This window comes from Rosa rugosa, chromosome 4, assembly GCF_958449725.1.
Source record: "Rosa rugosa chromosome 4, drRosRugo1.1, whole genome shotgun sequence".
NCBI classification, from domain to species: Eukaryota; Viridiplantae; Streptophyta; class Magnoliopsida; order Rosales; family Rosaceae; genus Rosa; species Rosa rugosa.
The window spans coordinates 46,800,190-46,815,833 of NC_084823.1; the positions used below are offsets into that span (position 1 = coordinate 46,800,190).

Here is a 15,644-nt window from a genome sequence, read left to right on the forward strand (position 1 = left end):
TTCACCCCCGTTGTCGATTAACATATTTTTACTTAATAAATTTATAATCCAACGGTCTATATCTTAAATTATCCTTTAAAGATCATCTCTGTAAAAAATCAATCGAATCGGAAATCATTTAATTATCTAATTGAATCAAACAAATGGATGGTTCTAACAACACTTACTACTATTATGATGAACCGTCCATGTATTTCATAAAAATGAAAAACTAAAAGGTCTTCAATTTGATTGATTTTTTACAGAGCAAATCTTTGTATTACATTATACAACATGAATGGTTGGATTAGAAAATTATAAAGTTATTATGCGTTAATCGCAAGAGAGAGTGAATATGCTCATTCACCTTAAGGGTGAACCTAAGTATTGTTCCTTGACTATTGAGTAGATTTATAACTAGATTTAATCCAATTCAAGTAAAAATGTGTTAGAAATAATCCATTTAGTTAAAATTGAAGAAAAATGCAGTTCTAACCTACAAATATTGAACAAGGCGAGAGAAGAGGTACAAGGTAGGAACACAGCCCTATTCCCATTCTCTGACCTGGGTCAAGTTTCTACATCGATATCTATTCAGTGCTCTTTTCGCGTTCAAGAGTATTAAAGATTTACCATCTCCATCGCTATGCTCTTAGCTTATATTTCTGTATAAGGCAAATCACGTCGATCTAATTTGAGTAAATATGTATACACCTAATCATGTTTCACCTACTCAACATTGAAATATGTTGACCTAGCTCCGCTAGGGTTTGGGAAACGGCGTCCCTTCGTCGTCCCTGTACCTGCTCCATCTCATGGAGCCTCTCACGGGCCTCGGCCTGTTCCTTCTTCTTCTCGTCGCATCCCAAAGTGGCGGTGATGGTGTGCTTGGCGGTGGTGGCCGTCTGCAAATTCAAGGAAGTTTGTCGAAGGAGATCTCATCTAGGGGCTGGGCTTCGGCAGCTTCCTTCAGTGGTTCTTTTCCTTGGTTTTCGACGGACATCTTGTGGATTTCGAAGGCGGGACAATGGAGTGTGTATGTTGTTCCGATTTTTGGACTCGATTGGACGGCGGCGCATTGGGGAGAGTGTTGGGGAATGAGGGATCCGGCCATCGATTTTGTTTTGGATCCTCAAGGTGGTGGTTGTAGGGTTCGCAATTTTGTGGGGTGTTTGTTGCCGGCCTGGTGGTCCATTTCCATGGCTTTGTGGTCGGCGGCCTCAGCTGGTCTGCTCTCGGAGTCAGAAGGACCCGGATGTGGGATCCGAATCTGGGATCCAGGAGGGAGTTGGGCTTGGGCTGCGTCCCACTATTTTTGTTGGACTGTTGCTCATTTGCCAACATGGTTTGGGGCTCCTATGCGTTACTGGTATTGGATTCGGGACCCAAGTCTTTGGTATCTGTTCGTGAAAGATTGTCTGCCAACAAAGCCATGTTCTGACACCCTTGGTCGACTTCGATCTTTAGGTGGGAGAGTGCCTTCATTCCGACGCCAAGTTGATTTTTGTCAATTTGTGCGTTGGAGTTCGATGGGTAGTTAAACCACCAACTACTTAATTCACTACACGGCTGCAATCCGTAATGTAAAATCAGCGCTGCTTTTCGACGTTGCTGCTCTTGCGTTATTAGGTTTTTATATTTCATATGTATTTTTCTTTTCGTACTGTTTTATTTCCTTCTTGATGTCTTTTGGCATCATATCGTTGTAATCTTTCAATTTCAATAAATAGTTGACCTCCTTCAATTTAAAAAAATGTTCACCTACTCAATTTATTTTTTAATTAATCGTGCTTAGCTGTCATTAGATTTAATTCCAACTTTGAAGCAATTGGAATTAGATTTTTTTTTTTTTTTTTTTGCTTAACCCCGACAGAGCGAGGGTAATTTATTAAAAAGCAATAATTCCATTTGTCTCATTATTCGACATCCTTGATTTTAAATCTAATGATGGTTGGATTTAAATCAAGATTAATCAATGTAATTAACAACATAATGTTCTCGATACATTAAATTCTATCGGCAAAAAAGCATAAAGGACTGAGAAAAACAACTAATAGTTTCTCTCTCTCTACAAGCATCACCGTTAAGGTTTCGTGCCTGCCCTTGTTCTGCTCTTGCTCCTTGGGGATATGTCATCCCTATTATTGGAGATGGTTCTATGGCTTCATGTTGCTAACCATTCATTATTGGTGGTTGTTTGGCCGGATAGGTTGAGTTGCCATGGTCTGCGGTTGGGAATAAACGAATTTACAGAAACACATTTAAGTTCTAAATTAGATGACTCCAATGCTTAATGTGTTTTGTAACATAGAGCGTCTATCTATACACCAGATGCGGCGTAAAATTTAGTTGAAAATGAAGAAGGGGCGGGAAACCTTAACTCATGCAATGACACAATTTTTCGGCAAAAATTGCAGTCGTACCATGTTCAGTTTGTTTATTTATTGTTTTGTGTTGTATGGAACTTGGCCTAATTTAATCCACCTCATTTTCACCTCTCAATCTATTTGGGATTATCTCACGAGTTTCAATTTAACCAATTTCTTGTACCATGCTTATTAACCAGCATTGCATTGTGCGCCGAAAGAGTAAAACAAAAACATAAATCTAGTAAGGTAAAACACATCAATAAAATCAGTTAAAAGTAGAGATCGATACGTGCATATTGGTTAAAAAGCCAACACAAACATTAATTAGCTAAACTGAAACACAAGCAACTGATCTTGTGCTTGCACCATATACCCCTTTACTCCTTTAGCACAAAATTGGCTAAAGGCGAACATATGTGCTTGCACCAAAAACACGACTAACCTATTTTTTTTTCAATTGCATCATATACCTTGTCAAGTTTTCTAGATCATTGAAACTAAAAACCAATTTACAAAGGATAACATGATTTTTCATCCCATAAAACAAGTAATTTGACCAGTTGAACCAGTTGACATGTTAATGCACCAGCCTAGTTAGAAGGGATCAGGCTCAACTTCTATACTATACATTCAACTATCTACATAAAACTCTGCAAGCAGTTCAGAAATTGCAGTCTTTGCAGAATTTCAAAAATATCATTTGCAATATGATTACCCATGTTATACTCCATCATCAAAAATGCTTTGCATAGCAGCAGGCTTGTATTCCATATTTCCATTTTGAGAACTGACAAAGCAGGATCTCTTCTCTAAGAGAATCTCCAAAAGAACAGTTCAGAGTACTTGCAGTCACAAAGATCATTTACGCCATGCTACAACTCCTTGACAGATCTTTTACGCTGTGTTGTCTGTCCCCGAGCTCTAAGAAACTAAACCAAAGTAGTTCCCATGCAGCCATCTGAAAAGGCAGAATTTTACTAAAAAAGAGTAATTGCAAGTATGGTTCACTGACCAACAATACCACTCTCTATAAAGGAGACAAAACATGAGAAATTTAAATAGCAGGCGATAATATAGTTATCTTGTTGAGAATAATAGGCTGCGAGCCCTGAGCCTCCTCTAGATCCAAACGCGCTTTTTATCACTTAAGAACTCAAGGTTTTTATGAATTGCTGCTCTCATTAACCAGAAAAATTACTGCTAATGGTATAACTATATAAGGATCTAGACAAAATATTAATATAAACATCACAAGTCACAGTAGTATAACAACTTCAATTTATCTAAAAACAAGTCTTACTTGATATGTATAATTTTTTACATATGTAAGTTCTATATACCAACTGTTTTCTTCACTTCCCATTTAGCAGCTTAAGCATCACAGGTTACTGGCAAAGGTTTCTTTGAGTGATATAGCTAGAGCAACTAAGGACTGTTTAAATGTTATGCATACAGACATTTGTTTTTATTTATTTATTTATTCATTTATTTGATCAAAGCATGCAGACATTTATTTGGGGTTCACTATCTAAAAATGAAAAAAAAATGACTAAAAGAAATGGAAGGATACCTTTCTAATCCAATTTGATATAGTCAGTACTAGCATAAAAAGAAGACAGCAAGTTACTTGAAGCTCAATAACAGATACAGCATTCTCAAATGCCTCAAGCAGCCATAAATGCCATTTTTATTACCTCTCATGATCTGTTTGTTGTGAACAGCATCATTGATTCAAGATCGATGTCATCGTCATCCTCAGAATCATCAGAACTGAACATAGATGCAGAACTGGAATCAGACTCGCCATTCACCTTTGCAGGAGACTCAACAGGTGACTTATGTTTTTCCCCTACTTTTTCTTCAGATGGTCTTAAGATCTCTTGGTCACGACTCGGTGGGTTATTTTGTATTCCATAGCCACTACCTAGAGAGTCACAGCGGCCCAGCATCCGGCTTTGCTTATTCTCAGAGGTTGGGAAACTCTCTCGTTCGAAATTGTGACCACCATTGTTATTGTTACTAGCATTTGGAGATGAAGCTCGTTTTCTTTTGAGCACAAAATTTTTCAGTTCCGCAGGAGCACAATCATCATCGCTATCGCTAAGCAGAATGGTGTCTGCATTTGAAGATTTAGAAGTACCTGATATGGAATTCATGTGAAATTGTCAAGTATCACCAAGGGATTAGCAAAACAATTTCAAAAGAAAGGAAGTTTCATTGTCAATCTAAATGCAAGGAATGTCTTTGAAGGGTATATCTCCAAAACTATTGTGATATAGGTTGTAAGGAACTCCCTCCTAATTCCTTTTAAGGGAATATCTCCGAACCTGTTGTGATATAAGCTGTAAAGACCTCCCTCCCTCCTTCCCTCCCTGATGATGATTATAAATCAAAGCAAAAATGTTCTGCATATTTAGTCATTCTAGCTCTTAATGAAGACGAGGAGTAACTAAGAAAAACTACAACAACAACAACAACAACACTAGTTACAATTAAAAATATATCAACTGTCCTCTTTTGGATATTCAAACATTTAGGAAATGGCAATTGACTACCAGTTAAGCAAGGTACTTAATTACAATTCCAGAGACTCATTTATACCATATAAAGCTTAAGCAGAATGTATGCACCACACTCAAGAAGCTAAGAGCAAAAAATTAGCATAGATTTATATGAATATATCAACTTCTAATACCTGAATTTCGAACACTGTTTCCTCGAGGGGAAGTACTTGCTGGCACAGAACCACAAAAATCATTCTCTACATTTATGACATGGTTAGGGGTTACAATACACTTCTGTTTTCTACTACCATCTGGCATTCCACTATTTTTGCTTCTCTTATCCATGCTTTTTGAACCAAGATGCTTTGCATTCCTAAACTTATCTAACCGAGAGATTTCGTTCTCCAATACCACATTAGGCTCACTCGCCACCTCCTTGCTTTGCCTTTGGGGATCGAAATTGACCACTTCATCCTCCTCTTTCCTGTGCTTATTCACCTCCTCCAGAAGCTTCTCATCTGAGATACCTTGCTCCTCCTTTAACCCCTGGAGCTCGGCTTTGCAGTGCCTTAACTCATTCTCAACTACCAGAAGGTGAGATTGGTGCTTTTGCTCCAGTGCTTTATACTCGCTCTTATGTTTTTCCTCAACTGCCTTTAGCACTTCCTTCAACTTCTTCACCTCATTCTCAACTTTGAGCCCCTCAATCTCTACCCGGCAAGCCTTCAGCTCATTCTCAACCTTGACTTTTTCCTCCAGCTGAAGCTGGTGTTCTCTCTTGAGGGCTGCAAACTCATTCTCAACTTTTAGCATTTTCCCCATCTCAAACTTATGCCTTTTCTCGAGTGTTGCATACTCCTCCCTCTGTTTCTGAATCACTCGGTCTAGCTTTGCTTCCCCTGCTTTAAGAAAAATTCAACCCCTATACCCAATTAGCCAACAGCTACAAACTAAAACACATAAAAAGAAAAAAGAAAAATGAATAATTCTTGGGTTGACCCCTTAGGCGAACCTGAGCATATTTTCAGCTTATAATCTCATAATCCAACCGTCCGTACATTAAAATTTCTTTATAAACTATCTCCACAAAAAATCAACGAAATTGAAGATCATTTAACCATTCAATTGCATCAAACAAATAGACCGTTCCCGGCAACAATTACTATCATTATGTTTATTTGAGTGACCAAAAGATCTCTAATTTCTTTGATCAAGTATTATAAACACATGAACGGTTGGATCATGAAAACTTAAAAAGTGAAAAATGAACCCAGGAATGATACCTGAAATTTGCAGATTTCCGTTTGCCTGAGCCTCAATCAAACACTCAAACACATTCTCCAAATTTACAACCCTCGTTCCTTCATTTCTACTTGAACCCAGAAGCATTTCATTCACCAATTTCGTAGTATCATCCTCTAAACCCAAAATTCGGCTCTCCAGAGCCTCATACTGACGATCAAGCCTCAATTTTTCCATCTCTAATCGATTGTTCTTCTTTCGCAGCCGCGAAATTACCTCTTTGTCCTCGTCCAAAACCTCATCCTCCTTCACCTTCTCCGGCGGCTGCCTACTCTCCTTCAGATCCTCGAGATCTTGGGCCAGTTTGAGCCGGTCCAGCAGGCCCAACTCGACCTTCTCACTCAGAATCTTGTTCCGCCGCTTCAGCTCGGCCTCTCTGGCGACTAAGGCCTCTTCGATTCTGTCGAACTCGGCCTCCTGAAACGCGTCCCGCAGCGCCGAAACCAGCTGCGATATGCTTGGATTGTTGTCCTCTATTTCAAGATCAGAGGAGGATCGTCGTCTTCCACAAACCACGAGAGAGAGTGGTTGAGTCATATGGTTTTGGTTTTGGTTTTGGAGGGAAGGAGAGGAGAGGAGAGGAGGGGTCAAGGGTCTTCGTTTTTTTCCTTAAGAATTTAGAAAGACGATTGACTCTAGCACATAAATTCTACCCACACCACTGTACTGTACTTATTAGATTCTCTTCCATTAATGAGTACTTTTATATTGGGACTCTCATTTTTGAATTTTCCAACTTTACCTTGGTCACCGGTACCCGTGTTCTTTGCAAAAAAAGTGAAAAAGAGTTATTTACACCCTCGGATCACTAGTGTGTCGTGGTTCGGAGTACTGATCCACTAAATGATACTAGCAGGGTTCACTTACTATGCGTGTGGAGAGAAGTTAAAGATAGTGGAAAGTTTTTCATACAACCACCATGTTTTCTACTATTTCTTTTATTTTTATTCTTTTGTTTTCTATTTTACAATTTACTATATCATCCCTAATGATTAATTATATTTCATAGTTTTTTAATACATAAGGGTTAAATTGGTAAAAAAATTCAGTTTTGGAGAGCAAGTTCTCTTCTCTTAATAATAGTAAGATTTTGTTGTTGATTGACGCTTTAGTAAAAAATTAAAAAAAAATTCACCCATCGTAATAAAGTCTACGTGAAAATATTACAATTCTGTTTATCTATAACATGGTCCGACCGTCCGAGTCCCGAACCATGGGGAAAATTATAACATAGTCCTAGATCATGGTACACGTGGTGGGTCCGGATTAATGTTATTCGCCCATAAGACTTGTAGTTATTTATGATTGGTCTCTTAATTTTTTTTTTTTTTTTTTCACCCTCCTGCATGGTCCCTATCAAATTCGAGTGATATTCTTAAACTCCTTTAACTAGATGGTTAAACCAAGGAGTCCCATGAGCAAGTCCACCCGTTGAAGTTGGTTAGTCAAGACTATTCACAGCTTTTTACCTTTCATTTCCACTTTTTTTCTTGACCAGTCAGATACTGTTCACAAAAGGTCACCAAATGTCAGTTGGCAGGTCAAGAAATTGACCCAGAAAGTGACCCATAGTGACTTTTTGTGACCAATATCTGACTGGTCAAGAAAAAATGTGGAAATCAAAGGCAAAAAACAATGAATAGTCTTGACCAGCCAACCTCAGGCCCCGTTTGGAATTGCTTCGCTTTTTAAAAAATCAGCTTTTGTTCAAAATTTTAGATTTTATTATGTTTGGTAAATAAATAAAAAGTAGCTTTAATTGAAAGTTATAGGTCACTGACAGCAGATTTTAGAAGCAGCCTCTAGGCTGCTTTTAGAAGCTGCTGTAGATAAAAACATACTCTGCAGTTGTTTTATATATTAACAGCACTTTTAAAAATATTATTTACCAAACACGAAACTGTTTTAATTCACAGCTGATTATTCTCACAACACAGCAGCAGCAATTTTTTTTAAAAGTCACAGCAATCCCAAACTAGCCCTCAACGGGTGGACTTGCTACTCTCACTTAGGCTCAATTGATGTCCTTACCACTGAGGCTATGGCTCTGAGAGCAGGCTTGCATGCTGCTTGGTTGCATGGATTTTCCAATGATGAAGTTGAAGGTGACTCCAAGCTTTTGACTAATAGTATAACTGGTTGCATTCAAACTCCCTGAAGAATCAAATCAGTGGTTCAAGATATTCTCAAGTTGGCCGTTTTTCTTAATTCAGTTTCTTTCAAGCGTGTGGAGAGAGAAGCTAATTTTTTAGCTGATGTTATTGCTAATGTTGGTCATTATGGTCCTGCTCAAAGTTGGATTAAGGCCCCATTTGGGATTGCTTCGCTTTTAAAAAAATCAGCTTTTGTTCAAAATTTTAGATTTTATTGTGTTTGGTAAATAAATAAAAAATAGCTTTAATTGGAAGTTATAGGTCACTGGCAGCAAATTTTAGAAGCAGCCTAGAGGTTGCTTTTAGAAGCTGCTATAGATCAAAACACACTCTGCAGTTGTTTTATGTACTGATAGCACTTTTAGAAATATTATTTACCAAATACGAAACTGTTTTAATTCACAACTGATTATTCTCACAACACAGCAGCAGCAGTTTTTTTTTTTAAATCGCAGCAATCCCAAACTAGCCCTAAATCTTTTCCCCTAGTTGCTAGTCACACTCTATTTTTTTTTTTTTTTTAAAGGAGTCATGCTTTACTTTTGATAAGTTAGGATTTGGTTGTCTAGAGCATCTGTTCTGTAATTTTCTTTGCTTTGTCAAAAAAAAAAAAAAACAAACAAACAAACTAGTCCCATAACACAACAATATTTACATACTCCATTAACTCCGCTGACAAAATGATAAATGAAATGCAAATGCAAAGGAAATAAAGACAGAGAAACTACGGCACTGCCCACTTTTGCATTCTAATACCTTCATATCAACAATAGTTACATTACCGTAACGTCACAGGTTTCATAGTTGGCAGGAATCAGGCTCTACTTCTCTATTGCGCATTTAACTATCTACAGAAAACTCTGCAACAAGTTTAGGAATTTGCAGACTTTCAAAATATCATCTGCTATCAGCATGCTTCTCAAACAGTAGGGGTGCATTCAACTTAACAACTTCAGAAGAACGATGCCTCCCACAATCTGCTGAGAGTAGTTGCAGTAAAAAAAAAAAAAAAAAAAGGCCTAAGTACGACACCTTGACAGAACGATATACACTCCCTTTGTTGATCCTCATCAGCTCAACCAAACTGTTCCCCTGTAGCCAATTTGAAAAGGCAAAAGTTAACTATGAAAACGTGAATGTAAGTACAGTTCACTGATCAAGAAAGTACATGACAAATTTCAAAAGCAGTTGATAAGCCTATAATCTATGTATAAGAAAAAGAAATTACCATGCTGCAACTTGCCCTGACTCGTTCGTGAGAAATTTCATTCATAAAAGGTGTGAAGAGGCATGTCCTTACTACAATACTACACCTGAATCCTACATTATATTACTGCTGACCTCCAAAATTTTATGCTTTGCTGCTTTGTTTAACAACAGATTTAGATGACACTGGTAATGGCATATAAAGATCTGCGGAAACATAAATCTTAAAATGTGTGTTGCAGCTCAGAAACTCCACATTATTTAGCTATATAATATGTGTGTTGTATCTCAAATTCTCAACTATTCCTTTACTCCCTTTTGGTTTAGAATCTAATGGTGCTTACAAAATTTCCTTGTATTGTACACTTCAACCAACTAGCAAATCTTATGTAATGCACAAAGATATCCAGACATATAGTGGCGAAAACAAAGAAACCTGACAAAAATCAATTCTACCCTCCACTATCTAATAATGACATGCAACAAAAATGACCAAACCCCATATAGACGAATAAATATTCCGATCTAAATCAATACCACGATTATAAAGAGAAGCATGACAGAACTGATCATACCAGAATATAAAGAAGGCAGCAAGTTATTATGATCCCAAAAACAGAAAAGGCATTCATACAAACTTCAGGAACCTTAGCTTTTGGAATGCACTAAGCAGACATATATGTAATTTGATTACCTCTCATGCTTTAGCCTTTTAAACTATAGCACTCAACATAGATTGAATTCCATCTTCATCCTCAGAGTCATCAGAACTGAAAATGGATGTAGAACTGTCATCACTATCACAATCAATAGGCGCATTATTACTGGCCATTGCAGGAGACTCAATAGGCGACTTCTGTGTTCCCCTTGCTTTTTCTATGGTTAATCCTAAGATTATGTGCGCATGACTTGCTGATTTATTTTGTTTTCCATAGTCACTAACAGCAGAAGAAGCAAACGTTTCTGAGAAATAATTAGCCAGAGAGCCACAGCGGCTTAGCTTCTGGTGATGCTTCATCTCAGTGGTTGGAATAGTATCCTGTTCCAAATTGTCACCACAGTCAATGCTACTAGTATTTGGAGATGAATCTCGTTTTCTTTTGAACCCCATCCGCTTCTTTTCTACAAGAGCACAATCATCATCGCTATCGTTAATGAGAAGACAATGTCCTGATGAAAATTTAAGAGTACATGGCATGAAAGATTCATGTTAGGTATTACTGAGACATTGGCAAAAAAAAAAAAAAAACTTTTGCGGATGAAGAATACTCATCCTAGCAAATACAGCACAGGATGTAAATATCGGCTTATAGAATATTTAAAGAGGTCATTTTTATTGACAACCTAGATTAATGAAGTGCCTTTTATCTTCAAAACTATTATGAAATCGGCTGGAAGATTTATAGATCACAAATAAATCTGTTGTACATGAAAGTGTAATTTTGTTCCTAAATTAGAGTAATTGAAACGGGTGCTAATCATCCCCATATTTTCCCAACATTGCTGCATATATGTTTTTGATGACTCGCATTTAGAGATTCATCAATTGTCCTCCTCTTTCGAGTCTTCAAACATGTACAAAATGACCGCTGACTACCAACTTAACAGAGGTACCTAAATTTCATAGACAGTGACTTCTACTTCATAAAACACTAAAACTCAATAAGCTTCGCAAAATTATAACATCCAGTACCTGAAGATTGCAAACCTCCATTTCGAGGAGAGACCGCTCTTGCTGGCATAGAATCAGGGACATCCTCTAAATCTGTGACATGGTCAAAGCTCTTTTCTTTGTTTCTTGAATCCAAACTCTTCGCATCCATCAATTTATCCAACCCTGAAGCCTGTAGCTCAAACATTTCCTTATGCATCGTGTTTTGGCTCTTGAAGTTATTGTTCCCCCTTCGGCATTCAAAAATCACCTCTTTATCCTCGGCTTTCCTTCCCTTCTTCACCTCCTCCAGAAGCCTCTCATACCTCTCATTGGCAACAGTTTGCTGTTCCTTCAATCCCTCGAGTCGGGCCTTGCATTCCTCAAGCTCGTTTTCAGCATTGATCTTTGCAAGTATCTCCAATCGGTGGTTTTCTACAAGTTCCTTATACTCATTCTGAATTTTAAGGTTTTCCAGCATCTCAAATTCATACTTTTCCTGAAGAGCTGCATATTTTTTATCAGACTTGACCTTTTCCTCTCTTTCTTCCGACTCCTGAGCTCTGAGCAGCCGCTCAAATTCTATCTTTTCCTCGAGCACTTCACACTTCCTCTTAATTTTGAGATTTTCCTGCTGCTGAAACTGGAGCTTTTCCTGAAGTTCACTATATTCCTTCAGGATTTCCAGCATATCAACTCTGTATTTCTCCACCAAAGCGTTATACTTCTCCTCAACTTTTTGCTTTTCCATAACCTCAAACGGGTACTTTTCAGCAACTTCTTTACAGTACTCCTCCTCATTTTTAACCTTTTCACCAAGTTCTTTATACTCCTCCTCAACTTTGTGGTGTTTTTGCTCTAGTTCTTTGTACATTATCTCAATCCTGACCTTTTCCAGCAGATCCAATTTGTGCCTTTCCCATAGCTCTGCATACTCCTTCTCGACTTTTCGCCTTCCTTCAACCTCTAACCCCTTCTTTGCTTCAAGCACTTTACACTCATCCTCAGCATTGAGCTTCTCCAGCACCAGTATCTCATTCTTTCCCTCCAACTCTGCACACTCCTTCTCGACTTTTCGCTTCTCTTCAACCAACAACTGGTGTTTCTCATCAAGCACTTTATACTCATGCTCCACATTAAGCCTATCCAGCCGCTCCAATTCATACCTCTCCTCCAACTCTGCATACTTCTCCTCAACTCCTCGCTTCTCCGAAACCTCCAACTCGTGCTTCTGCTCCACTGCATTGCACCTCTCCTCAATCCTGAGCCTCTCCATCCTCTCGAATTGGTAATTGTCCCAGAGAAACGCATGATTCTTCTGCAGTTTCGCATTCTCCGAAACCTCGAATGCGTGTTTCTTCTCGACCTCTCTACACTTCTCCTCCGCTCTTTGCTTCTCCCGGACCTCCGATTCGATCTTCACCTCAAGCCCTGCGCACTTCTCCTTGGCCTCAAAAGTTTTCAGCAACTCGAATTTGTACTTCCTCTCCAGCGCTGCAAACTTCTTCGAGACCTTAATCATCTCCAGATGAGCGACTCGGTGCTTCTCGTCGAGTTCTCTGTACTCGCTCTCCACTACCAGCAGCTCAAGATTGCGCATTTCTTCGAGCGCTGCGTACTCTTTGCTCAGATCCTCAAACTCTCGGTGAAGCTCCGCTCCGGAGGCTAAGAAAGCCTCTCCGACTCCATCGAAGCCCTTCCCCAGGATCGCCATCATCTCGGAAATGGTCTGTATCTGGGCTTCGTCTTCATCTTCCTCGGTGCTCCCAGCCAACATTCTGAGGCCCATAATCGATTGCCGGAATAGTACTGGTCCCGGCCGGTGTTGAGCCGTTGAGGCTTTGACTCCGACGCCTGGAAATGTAGCAGCAATAGAGGGAGGAGAAGAGAAGAGGCCTCTGGTTTTGGGGTTAGGGTTTGGTGAGGTAAGTGAGAACTAAGAAATGAGGGAATCTCAGCTCGCGTTGAGTCATATGCTATGTGACTGAGCTCCTGGAGACCATGCCAATTAATAACTTAACATGTAATTAGGGTATGTAATTACTAATTAGTAAACTCACATGTACGAGAGCATGTAATTAGGTTACTAATTAACCCCTAATCTAAAATATAAAAAAGTAATATAATTTTTCCTTTTTTAATTTCTACTCTACAATTTAGAGTTTACATTTTAGCCCCACTTTAGACCCGGCTCACTCTACGATATTAGTTAGACTAGTCAACCAATATTAACACAACAACAATGTATCATTTAGATTGATTGTCAATGAAATCATTTGTTTTTGGCTTTTCATATCACAAAGTCATGTCAAGAAAAAACATTACAACACTTTGATGAGAAATTCTTTCGTAAAGACTTTACATGAGGTGGGAGTGAGGAACCCACTGGTATGGAGCCCAAAGACAACTACGGAAAGTCTTACCCAAAGATTGCTACGTTCTAATATTTTATTTTATTTTTTTGTGCTCAGGAGAGGTTAGTGTTGTCAGCAACACACAAACCTATGGAGGGTATCCCAGCAGAGCCGGACTATTCCCTCCAACGCAGGGCCCACCAATAGGCAACAGGCACAGAGGCCCTGACCACTTGTAGGATATATATATTCTCAAATAGCGATAAATGACAAGACAAAATTAACATGATAAATCTAATTTCACTCAGCCCACCTCTATGTCATGTGTGAAATAGCGGGCCGCTTTCAAATCCTCATCTACTTGTGGGAAGGGAAGCATATACTAATATGAAACAAAGAGTCATTCAACACACACAATTGACAACTCGGAATTTCTCCGTCTATTAGTCACTAAGAACTTAAATGGTAGGGTGGTTACTGACGTGTTTTGTTTATGCCCGATTCCCTTTGAATCTCTACAGTTCAATCCACATTGAATGGTAGTGAAGAGGGTCTTAGTCCTGAAGCGACATTGGTGGATGAAGCTCGCCAGTTATTAAGTACTTTCCAATTCGTTATGGTAGAGCATGATGTCTGATTGGCTCAATCCATGCATTGTCAATGACTCAAGTGTTTAAGTTTGCTCAACAAAGCGTATAATCTTCCCTAGCCTCAAGGGTTGTGGCAGGGTCTAATGAGCCTATTTGTACTCCTTGATTGTAAGACTTTTCAATATGAATATATTAATGATAAAAAAAATACCGTTTATATCACATGTGATGCACATGTAAAACTGCTAATAATAAGAATGTGATTTATTAATAAGAAAGAAAGAGATAGTCATAGACTGAACTCTGAACTGAACTTGAATCATTTCACCATTTTAGGTGAGGCTTTAATAAAGACCATTAAAATAAGAATAATGTTAGGTGAACCACCTTTTTGGCCTTTTGGGTACCACATGCATCTCACTTTATGTGACAACTGATGTGGTACAGTCATGTCATTTAATGAAATTCTGTGATATGTTGAACTTTCTGCCACATCAGTTGCCACATAAGGTTGGATGCAGATGGTACTAAAAGAAAAATTCTTACATACGGCAGCCGCATCACATGTGGTGCGGCTGCCCAATCAAAACCCATTAAATTTTACATTTATTCTGAAAATGCCCCTGATTTTTAAAGTGAAATACTCAAAATACCCCCCTGCTAAGAACCTGATTGGCCAACCCGTACCACGTGTCCCCTACGTCGGCCCTACGCAAGACTTTCTCGTACTAAAAAATGTGGTTTACCTTAAAATAAGGATTTCATGAGAATTTTCTTATTAACGGTTATGAGACCCACTTTTTGATCGCATGTCAACAAATCAACCGTTAGATATTTAAATATTCATGAGTATATCATTTTTGAAAATCACAGAATTTAAAATCAACCACTAAAATATTCAACAAATTGAAAATCTTTAAGGCATTCGTAATCGTAGTTTATTATTTATGAACATAAAAAATGCAGGTTTGAAAGATTTGGTTCATCTATTGATTTGATCTATTTTGGTACATTAACAATTAACAATTTGAAATAAAATTTTCAGAAGTGAAATACTCATGCATATCTTAACATTAACCATTTGTTGAAGTGTAATCGAAAAGTGAGTCTCACAACCGTTAATTAGAAAGTCCTCGTAAAATCTTCATTTTAAATGTCCGGGAGAATTCCACAAATGGTCACTCAACTATGACTCATTCGACACTTTGGTCACTGAAGTTTCAAATATATCACTTTGGTCACTCAACTATTACACTGTCAATCACTTAAGTCACCCAAAGAGTATTTTTTATAATTTTTTTTAATGAAAAAAATTAACAAAGTGACTTAAGTGATTGACAATGTAATAGTTGAGTGACCAAAGTGATATATTTGAAACTTCAGTGACCAAAGTGTCGAATGAGTCATAGTTGAGTGACCATTTGTGAAATTTTCCCTAAATGTCCTCATTAGAGGATTTAGAGCCTCTTCGTCACCATCCCTTTTTTTTTTTTTTTTTTTTTTTTTGGAAAGGGGAACGGGGAACCCCATCTTATC

At 38.2% G+C, this 15,644-nt stretch overlaps 2 protein-coding genes across 5 annotated transcripts; both read right to left on the minus strand.

Moving 5' to 3' along the window:
* Nucleotides 1-2,856: 2,856 nt before the first annotated feature.
* On the minus strand, nt 2,857-6,817 carry LOC133745778 (uncharacterized). 3 transcript variants are annotated; one of them, XM_062173908.1, is made up of 4 exons: nt 6,136-6,817; nt 5,044-5,754; nt 4,043-4,488; nt 2,857-3,306 (listed from the first exon to the last, which is right to left on the minus strand). In XM_062173908.1, the coding sequence occupies exons 1-3, from the start codon at nt 6,689-6,691 to the stop codon at nt 4,046-4,048; spliced, it is 1,710 nt and encodes a 569-aa protein (XP_062029892.1). In that variant the 5' UTR covers nt 6,692-6,817; the 3' UTR covers nt 2,857-3,306; nt 4,043-4,045. The 3 variants fall into 3 exon arrangements, with proteins under 3 accessions (XP_062029892.1, XP_062029893.1, XP_062029894.1); XM_062173909.1 differs by having other exon boundaries at nt 5,044-5,751; nt 6,136-6,816; XM_062173910.1 differs by lacking the exons at nt 2,857-3,306; nt 4,043-4,488 and adding an exon at nt 4,496-4,720.
* Nucleotides 6,818-9,013: 2,196 nt separating this feature from the next.
* Nucleotides 9,014-13,137, minus strand: LOC133745750 (uncharacterized). Of its 2 annotated transcripts, none has more exons than XM_062173871.1 (3): nt 11,207-13,137; nt 10,208-10,683; nt 9,014-9,399 (listed from the first exon to the last, which is right to left on the minus strand). In XM_062173871.1, the coding sequence occupies exons 1-2, from the start codon at nt 12,951-12,953 to the stop codon at nt 10,226-10,228; spliced, it is 2,205 nt and encodes a 734-aa protein (XP_062029855.1). In that variant the 5' UTR covers nt 12,954-13,137; the 3' UTR covers nt 9,014-9,399; nt 10,208-10,225. The 2 variants fall into 2 exon arrangements, with proteins under 2 accessions (XP_062029855.1, XP_062029856.1); XM_062173872.1 differs by having other exon boundaries at nt 10,208-10,635; nt 11,207-13,135.
* Between the last annotated feature and the right edge of the window lie 2,507 nt (nt 13,138-15,644).

Excerpts from the sequence above, each read along its gene's own strand:
- LOC133745778 (XM_062173908.1), bottom strand. The coding sequence starts at position 6,691 with ATGACTCAACCACTCTCTCTCGTGGTTTGTGGAAGACGACGATCCTCC. Across the intron at positions 5,755-6,135 it reads CGGAAATCTGCAAATTTCAG|CAGGGGAAGCAAAGCTAGAC; the intron begins GTATCATTCCTG and ends TTTTTCTTAAAG. Across the intron at positions 4,489-5,043 it reads AAACAGTGTTCGAAATTCAG|GTACTTCTAAATCTTCAAAT; the intron begins GTATTAGAAGTT and ends ATTCCATATCAG.
- LOC133745750 (XM_062173871.1), bottom strand. The coding sequence starts at position 12,953 with ATGGGCCTCAGAATGTTGGCTGGGAGCACCGAGGAAGATGAAGACGAA. Across the intron at positions 10,684-11,206 it reads TGGAGGTTTGCAATCTTCAG|GACATTGTCTTCTCATTAAC; the intron begins GTACTGGATGTT and ends AATTTTCATCAG.